Consider the following 9,544-nt stretch of genomic DNA (forward strand, 5'->3'; position numbering starts at 1 on the left):
CATCCACTTTTTGGTCGAAGAAGGTGCCTCCGATACCCTAATGTGTGTGTGTGTGTGTGTGTACATGAATTAGGAATAAGCACAGCATGGTTGCAGCGGCTTATAGGAGTGGTCATTTGCTAGCTGATACTTAGGCATGCAGAAGTGGGAAGCTTTTGCTCTAAATAATGATGAAATTTAGAAAAGCTTGAATGTTATGACACTGTAAGTGAAGTTTTTCTACATAATAGACGCCAATGCGTTCTTCAAAGGAAGCCTAGTCAGTACAAGAGAACGCGTCATTCATTTAAGGCCTAAGACACCAGCAATTTTGCTGACCGACCAGACGGATCCTTTTTAACCGGCTACTTTGATGAGTGTGTTAAGTGCGGTCACTTTGCACATCCACAGAAAGTTGCATCCTAATGCATTTGGGTTAAAGATTGAACTAACACAAATGGCAGAAGTATGAGTTTTAACTACAGAAAGCAAACATAATTGTTAGACAGCTTTCGTGGTACGATAGCCGATTCAGTATCGCCTTTTGTTTAAAGGTGAAACCCACTTGATCACAGTAACGAATTTTCATCCTCCATCACAATTATGTTAAGGTCCACTAGAATTCCAATGGTGGTCCTTTGGAAGCGTATTTATGAGGAATAGCACTGAACTCCATGTTTCTGCAGGAATTATTGCCGTATAAGTTAAATGGGAGATAAGTACCTTTGTAGAAATAAACTTTGTCTGAAAGATTAAATCAGAACATTCTATTGCGTGTTGTTACCTCTGAAGATGGCGCTCTAAATTAGAAGTGATATGCAAATTGTTGGGACCATAGACCTTAAAAAACACAGTTGCCTGAGCTTGAACATACTTTCATCTGTTCTGGGGAAATCGGATTATGAATGGCTGGCCGGTGAGTTGCCTTAATAAACAAAGTTTAGGCTCTATTTCTGCTTTATCCACATTTCTGAGCATGCATAAATTGATGTTAAGCTAAATTTGGCACTCAAGGGCCCTTGGCTTCAGGGCATGTTTGCCCAACCAATTTATGAAAGTTGGTGACTTATTTGATACCATGCACCCCGTTTTGAAAGCATTGCATTGTGGAGCAATTCCGCAAATCGTACTAACATTTCTGAAGAATTTTAATAGACTTTTTGTATGCCGCATAGCATTAACGCAAATGCTAAATTGATGCGGAATCCAAATGGAGGTGTAAATAGAGCTCTGAACACAAATGGATCATAAAAAGTAAATAATGACAACGAATTTTTTTGTCAACACGGAGATCTTTTTGATTAGAGAATCTTAAGGAGCAAAGCAGCAAGAATCACTCCATTGCGGAAATACCAGCACTACTTTCGCTCTTATTAGTTTGTACCACTTCGCTGTCCTGAACTCGTCTTCTTAGCAGCGTTTCTATCTTAGTGACTGCTACAACAAGCAGATTGCCAAACCACTATATACGTAAAAACAGTATTGAGAATGGAAAATGACTTCATATTATGGTATTCGACCGTTCACTGTTGCATACGCTAGAGCACGATCTTCCAGCACTTTTGCCTGTAACTTACGCGCTCGGAATGCCTATTGACCTTTCAAACCGACTTGAGGTGCCGAAGCCGCTGGCTCTTGATGGAGGCCTGAGATCCGCCGGCACTATCAGGCATTCGCACTCTACAGGCCATGCACTATGCAATCATTTAGATTAGTATGTTTTCATCTTCTTGACTATATTTTATCAGCCCGTGTTATCAAGTTCATCGTTATAGCCACTACGGAGAACAAGGTAAACGGAGCCAAAATCCCACCAGATCAAGTAGTTCAAATTTTGGGGTGCTTATGGCGGCTTTTCCATGCTTTACCACTGTGAAAGTCAAACGAGCCCAAAGTGAGTCTGACCTTGTCTGTTGCCATAGCTTTGATGCTTGGTTCATTTTCATGTTCCAATTTTTATGTAGCGCTACATGCTAGTATCACCAAAACTCTAAGCTGTGGTTTTGAGTAATGTTATTTATTTAAAAACTCCTCATAATGCTCTTGGACAAATATTTTCATTATTAAAAACTTTTCTGTGGTCTTGTTCTGATAATGAAGTACTGATTACCAAGTAAATAAGGCAATAGAGTAACTTTATAAGAGTGAACATTAACTTTAAAGGTGGACCACTTTTGATCGTTTGAATAGTTTTATTGGATGAAATTATCGTCCTTGTATTTAAAGCAAAGCAGCTATCATTCCTGTACTTTCTGGCACTTTTTGTAAGATTAGTTTTTAAGGAGCAACCCTAAACGCAGCAGCTAAGACATTCAGAGGAAGTCTGTAACTAGTCGAGGTATCGTAATAATTTTAAATCCTTAACTTTACCCACTGTAGCCCGATACAGCCCTACTAAATACGTGGGAAAATTAAAAAAAGCTATTTGCGTTGTGTTTTTATTATAATGCATCAGGTTCCGCCTGCTGAGAACTATCTGATTGGGTGCTGTGAGGTTACCGACATGCCCCAAAGACCAGGAAGTAAAACACACAGGCGACCAAAATACCAAATCACTACACAGGTTCGTTGATTGAAAATGCAACATTGGCACAAAAGGTGCGCCTTTCCTCCTGGTGCCACTTCCAATTGCAAATTCGATTGGCGCGCTAAACTACCTTGTCAACGAATCTCTGCTTTATTGTCGACTCCCCCCTAATCTTCAAGGGACTTCGTTCCCAGATCCCTTCTACTATTTACTTCGGTGTGAATCTTAATTCGCATTCCTCCTACACTGATGAGAAATGCGTACCTCCATTTAAGGCGCGAAATACAACGAGCCACAGCCGACAATGGAATCAATTGGCACAGAGCTCAGTGAATTTTAAATTCCTGAACAGCTTATGCTTGTTATGCTGATCATCCCACCAAAGCCCTTTTGAGCACCAACTTCTTTCATCATTCGTATTTGATAAAAGTGCAACGCAAAACTTGCATCCCTAAAACTCCCTGAAAGCGTTGCTGTTGGACGTTTTATTGGTATTATTCAAAACGACCCCGAAAGTGCAGTGTAACAAGCACAATTTATTACCGAACATAAAAAATTCAAAATGCTTGGGCAGCTGATAAAATTTAAATCTACGGGATGCACAGGATAGGGTCAAACGAGGAAAAGAAAGTGAATGGTTGCCTCATACACCAGGCTGGCTCAGAGTTCGTCGTGGGAATAGAGCGCCTGCCCAAAGTCCGTCGCTTGACTCCCAATAAACACGTGATAATGCGACAGTATTTCATCCTTTGACAACTTTCCGTCCTACAATGGATGTTGGAACAAGGATTTACACTTTCATTTAATGGACATAAGCAAAGAAAGCCATTTAAGTTCTAAATGAAGACATTGAGTGGACAGATTACACTCATCAAATACGCAGCTAACTACTTGTCATGACAAGAACGCTCATACATCAAGTAAATTCACACTTTTATTTCGATAGCTATTATAGACACCTGAGATCTGCAAATTATTTGTTGAACAGTAAGGAAAGTGAGAAGAGATACCGTAGTTAATAAGCTTCTTTGAAGGTCAAAATTTATGACCACACTTATATGTCCGTCTTAATGTACTGTGCTGCACCTCACTAAGCTGCTGTTTCATTTTTTTCTCAAATAGGATATGGTTGAGGCGGGCATACAGCATGTGAATGTAAAAAAAGAACAGAAACCTGGTCATCGTCAGTCTCCGACATGAGGTGCTTCAGTTCGGATTCGATATGATCATAGTCAGCAGGGAAGAGCCAGGCGTGAATTTCTTCCCGATCAAGATAACCATCCTTGTTTTTATCGCGGGTCTCTCTAAACTGCTGCTGCTCAGTCTTCACCCACTCTGGAGGAGACTGCGATTCATCAACCCACATGTCCTCTGTTGGTGAGATGACGGGTAGGGAAGATAAAAAACAATCTCTTAAGTGATTACTAATTATGATAAAAAATCACTGGACGAATTAAGCAAAAGGAGACAAAGAAACGCGGCCAAAGAGGGAGTTGGTGGAGCACCTGAGTCAGTTGAAAAAAATAAGACCCAGGCATGACATCTTTATTCAAAAATTAATACCCTACCGAATATTTTAAGAATAAGTATAGCAAACATAACAGGTCAGAAAGTTTTCAGACTTAGAAAAGAGAAGATCCGGTCTATTTTATCAGTGATCAACTCTAATTAACTCGATTGTCTACTATTTTAGTTGGTTGAATCTGGTGATTTCCTTCAAATATTCAATATTTACATAAAGATTAGCCTTTGTGTACAGCATGCGACCACAAGCGGAATTCATATTTAAGAGCTGACGCCCATTCAGCGGTCACTGAGACCTCAAACGTGTGCATATCCAAAATAAACGGAAGTAATTGCGGTGCGCCTGTGTGCCTTCGACGCATGTTCGGACGGCCAACTGGCATGTGCGAGCTGGCACCTCGCACTTACAGCAAGACTGCACGAAGTACGCCCTTTTGTGACCTCCACAGGACACGTGGCAGTAGAGGAAAGTAGCACGCCTTAGTAAGGTTCGTCCACTGAAAAATCGTTCATTAAATCTATCTCAGATTTGGCCCTTATTACTCAACAGAAAGCGATGGAAAACAAATGGAGAATAAATTGGGTTTCATTAGCTCAAATCTCCTCAGCTATATTTAATAACAAGCCCTTCGTTCGCATACTCACTACTTCTCAACATTTAATATGAAGCTAACTACAAATTATTCCATAACTTACTAGTATATTCTTCCAAATCGATACGGCCGTCTTTATTTGAATCAAGATCTTCGAGCGTTTCCTAAAATAAACACTGAATTAAGCCAGTGAGGTCTAAGTGGGACTAATCGGTAAAGCAATACTAAAGGGACCGAAAGGATACACGAGCACCGCCGACTAAATGTGTGAAATCTATTCAAACATAAACATAAAATTAGTTTTGCTCTGAATTAAGGAGAAAATTTAGTAACTTAATGAACAGTAATCCAAAGATAGACAAAGGAAACTGAAGATCGATGATCGCTTTACCGAAGTTGAAATCAGAGGGACTGAATAACAATTACAAGTAAATATAGTAACTAGTTATGCATAAATGATAAGGAATAATACAAATAGGCCATAAGTACACATTTAGACTCAAGGAAAAATTACTACTGGGACCCATTATGTATTTAAAGCTCCATTACTTTCCGAGAGTTTTGTTAAGGTTAAATGCAGATTCAACAAAGGATTGTAAATATCATTCGTGTAGAGTTATTATGCAGTGACTTACGTCAATGACAATATCCCTCATATGTTCGAATTCTTCCGGATGCAAAAAAGCTGCAAATTCATCCTTCGTGAGCTTTCCATCACCATCTGTATCTGCCTTTTCAAAACGCCTTTTGTCACGAGTAATCGTCTGTTGGAGCTCGCCATCTAAGTAGATTAATTCCAATAACGAAGTAAAATAATTTACCATCTGAATCTTCTCCCTCCTCATAATCATCGGATATTTTGTTTTTGTGCTGCTCAAAAGTTACATAACTAGTCTTAAACTCATTGCGATACTCATCAAATGTTCGGCTAACATCCTGGTCGACGTATTTCGATGCCACACTTTTCAACCACATTCTCATTTCATCTTCTGATATGAAGCCGTCATTGTCTAGGTCCATTTTATCAACCAGTTGACTGAATGGAATACATGTAAAGTGTTAAACATTACGCCAGAAGTTTTTCACCATCCTTTCTAGTTGTGGAAGGAGAATGACCCGATGTAAGTTCATCTAATCCTATCAAAGGGTCGCTTAATTTCTAGAGAGAAATAAAGTGACATCACAACTACTCTATCATGAGCTCGTAAAGTTGGATCCTGGGGCTTTGAAAATGCGAAACCAATAAGACACACAAAAGGCACGAGCCTCAGCATCACGAAATTGCTGATCGCAAATAGAGGACACCGTTTCAAATGCATACCAGGATACTTTGCAACAATTTAACAAATTAAACAAATTTACGTTCAAAGATTTTTGGAAAAAATATCAGATTACAACCCATCAATTTGTTTTTCTAAATGAAGGAGTCGTGTAAATCATGTGATATTGTGCACCTGTTTGTGTTTTCTAAATACTCGTTGTGTTTAGATGATGTGTTTTGATTATTTTCGTGGTTTAAAGAAGTCGACAAAGCATCATCTCTTGCAAAATGTCCTAACAAAAGAAATCATTATTAAAAGTGGAATGATTTGCTTGAGTCAAATCTATTTGTTCAATAAAATAACTGAGTTCTAGTCGTTGTGGCATTCCGAAACTTCTCCGAAGCCGAAAAAGGGCCTGACACTGAAGCAAAATATGTATTGCCGGGATACGGTAGGGTCTGGGACTACTGTAGGAAGAGGATCGTAGATCTATTCTTCCCTGTTCCCGTAGTCATGAAACAACCAGGCTGGTTTGATTTTGACATATTTATTGGGGGAAGTGAATAGGGAAAAGTGGTACAGAGTCTAGGGGAGCGTGGACACGTAACTGCTCTCTGGTTTGCAGGACGTTGACTCCTCAGTCGCGGGGTTTGATTCGGATTCCAACCTCCTATCTGAAAGGAACTTCAAATTAACATAAGTATTACACTACAATCATAGCCTAAAGGTCCAAAGCGCTACGTAAGTACATTGGTGGGGCACCCAAATGGCCTATTGCCAAAATCGAGAGTCAAACACAGAGCAAAATATTTAGCAAATAATTTGCATTAGTTTCGCCTAATAAAACTGTTAGTTACTAAATGTTGCGTGTTCTAACATTAATTTTCTTAGATAGCCTCTTGTGCTGGCAACTCGAGAACGACATAAAAGCTTTCGGCCATGCAGAAAGTTGTCGCGTCTGCCCTTTTTAAGTTATTTTTGTTGCCCAAATCACCACCAATCATGTTCACTTGCTTGACTTCTTAATTTTCTGTAGGTGAATACTGCTACAACTCAACTCTGTGAGCCCATAATCGCTGGCTGCATTTATGGATTCTGAAATAGGGCTATCATGCAATTACCACTTTAGTCATCCAAAATTTAGCAGTTTCGCCTCGTTCAGACGTGCTTAAGTCCGCTGCTTACAGAATAGATCTTGCAAAGCAGTGTAGACCTGAATATTTTTGCTTTATAACATAGTAATTTCGCTCACCCTTGAATATGGTAAAACATTCCTCATTCATAATTGAACAAATTAGCACATAGACGTTCCCGTGAGCATATTTACAGGCTTCATCCATCATATAGTACGTAAGAGTGATTTTCTATCATGCAGTAGGTAGGTTTTGTGATATTTTAATAACAATAAAAAGGGTCTAGCTAAAAATACCTCTTTAAAGTGAAACTGACGGCAGCAATGATGCCAGTGGACAAAAAGCTGCAGATATGGATTTGTAGTCACTCAAGGAATAATTCTTTATGTGATTCTGGAAAATGAATTAAATTTTGTTGCAGCATCTGCAAAAAATAGACTATATGACCACTTCATGTATAATTCAGTATCCGGGATTTTTTAATCTAACTCTATAGGTCTAAATATAATAAATACAACCAGCAATTGAATGCTGTCATGTAAATAATAATAGGTCGAGTTCAGGTCAGCGCTGAAAGCCGAATGCCCAACCTGGATGAGGCGTCGGAATTGGCGAAATCTAATGTAAACGGATAATTTAACTTATACCAACCTACCGGAAGCACAGTATTACCGGTTTGTCGAGGGAGTACATGTGCTATTTCAATGCCTTGAAACGTGGTTTTCGCATGGTAAAGGCCAATTGTGGTAGGAAGGTTGATCAAACCATAATTTGTATAGCACCATAGTAGGTGTGTACCTAACTAAAACAAGAAAATGGAACTAATGTACCACTTTTTGATCATAGCAGTTAAAATGTCACGACCGATATTGGTTTGCTGATTGGAGCATGACCCTCAATGCATAATTTGCATTTTTGAGATGTCTGTGCCTCTCCTTAAGCTGGTCGCGTAATAATTTTTTTACAACCCTGGCTTATTGGAATAAATTTCCGTTACCAAGATGGAGAAGAATAGTCTTGTCTACAATGCAATTTGTCGGGTATTTGTTTAAAGTAGGATCAAGTTGTTGGCCACAATTGTAATACCTATGTTGTTTAAATGTTCAATCAAGGGGAATACGAGAAAAAGAATTCAACCTCGTGACTGAGGAGCGACCAACATCTCTCAAGTCAGGAAAAAGCCCTGTGTCCAAATCTTCCTAAACATGTCAAAACCAAATCAGCCTGGGCGTTCTAGGCGTACAAAAGCCAGGGAAGAGGAGATAAAGGAGCCTCATTCCACATAATTGGTGCATGAAAATGCTAAGATTGTGTGATGAAAACTTAATTAAGAAGATTAGTCCACATATATAAAATCCGTTCTTGGGGAAAACAAGTTTTGAACAGTGACATTAAGTTGTAATACACTAATTATTTGTTCAAATCTTGGTTATGGTAAAGACCACTTAGGGTGTCCACCGGCGGCCCGTCATCCAGGCCATGACATTGCCCCAGTGCCTGCTGAAAGTCTCAGGAAGCTAAGTTAGTGGCAATAGAAAGTAAACCGAGCCTAAAAGGGCAATCATCTTGATTTCCACCTTTGAGTGAAAAACTTTACCAAGGTGGGAGAAGTACCTATGCTGCGGATAGGAGAATCAGCAGAGACTCCCAACAGAAGATCTGAAAATTACATCTGCCTTCAGTGGCTGTCTCACTCTCCTGTTCTGCAGGAAAGCCATTAACGGTTGTAGTAACTTTGGTGGTGAATTGTCAAGAAAAGGCCGTTATGAAACTTCCTACCATTCGTATACAAAGATATTGATTATATGATTGTTCGACACCCCCTCCACTTCTCTACTAGCTGGATGGAACGCAGGTGGATATGGCTGGTCAGCAATAAAGCAGGAAAAGGCGTCAAGGAGGAGTAGACGCTAAATTCCACTTCCACAAAATTACTGCAGCGTCTAGAGACAACCCTACATAAGAAAATGTCATAATATGCAGTAGAGTTCAGGGCTAATAAAGGACTTGGCAGTGAAAGCACAATCACAAAGCGCCTAAGTGACCCCATCACCAAAGCCGAGAGTTCAACAAACAACTAACCTATTATAGTGTAGGGCGAGACTCACCGGTCTTCTCCTCCCTGTTCCTAGTGTCCTTAGAACAGCCCGGCTGATTTGATTTGGCCATATTTCATGAAGAGGAAAATATCGGACGGGAAAGTACAGCGTTTAAAAGGGAGGAGAACCGCAATCACTAGGCACGGAGAAGGACGATCCTGTCACCGGATTCGTATTTCCAGATTGACTCCTCCCTGAAAGTTACATTAAAATAACATATGTATTACAATAGTATGTTCAACCCCGTCCTTTGTTATTCGAATTTGCTACCTTTTTGGTGCTCTCACGACTGAAAATGGACACGCGTGATGACCAGCACATTTTTCCGTCCCAAAATTCACTTCTTGTAGGGAACAAAACCTCACATTTAATAGAATTGCCAGGATGGATCAGGAACATTGACGTCAAGTATCTTCCCAGTTACATA

General features: G+C 39.7%; 2 protein-coding genes across 2 annotated transcripts in view; both read right to left on the reverse strand. All coding sequences in view use genetic code 11, as the record gives it.

Moving 5' to 3' along the window:
• Positions 1–3,166: 3,166 nt before the first annotated feature.
• EGR_06090 (Calumenin-A) lies at positions 3,167–5,643 on the reverse strand (the record flags this gene model as incomplete). Its single annotated transcript, XM_024495339.1, has 5 exons — positions 3,167–3,271; positions 3,681–3,877; positions 4,727–4,787; positions 5,259–5,404; positions 5,445–5,643. The coding sequence occupies 5 exons, from the start codon at positions 5,641–5,643 to the stop codon at positions 3,167–3,169; spliced, it is 708 nt and encodes a 235-aa protein (XP_024350294.1).
• A 2,820-nt stretch (positions 5,644–8,463) lies between these two features.
• EGR_06091 (N-acetylglucosaminyl-phosphatidylinositol de-N-acetylase) overlaps positions 8,464–9,544 on the reverse strand; it is a gene marked incomplete at both ends in the record, with an annotated part of 4,244 nt that continues 3,163 nt past the window's right edge. Inside the window, one exon of the mRNA XM_024495340.1 lies at positions 8,464–8,515. Coding sequence (XP_024350295.1) covers positions 8,464–8,515 — 52 coding nt within the window. The remainder of the gene's footprint in view (positions 8,516–9,544) is intronic.

The sequence above is a fragment of the Echinococcus granulosus genome (assembly GCF_000524195.1).
Source record: "Echinococcus granulosus chromosome Unknown EG_S00050, whole genome shotgun sequence".
Classification (NCBI taxonomy): domain Eukaryota; kingdom Metazoa; phylum Platyhelminthes; class Cestoda; order Cyclophyllidea; family Taeniidae; genus Echinococcus; species Echinococcus granulosus.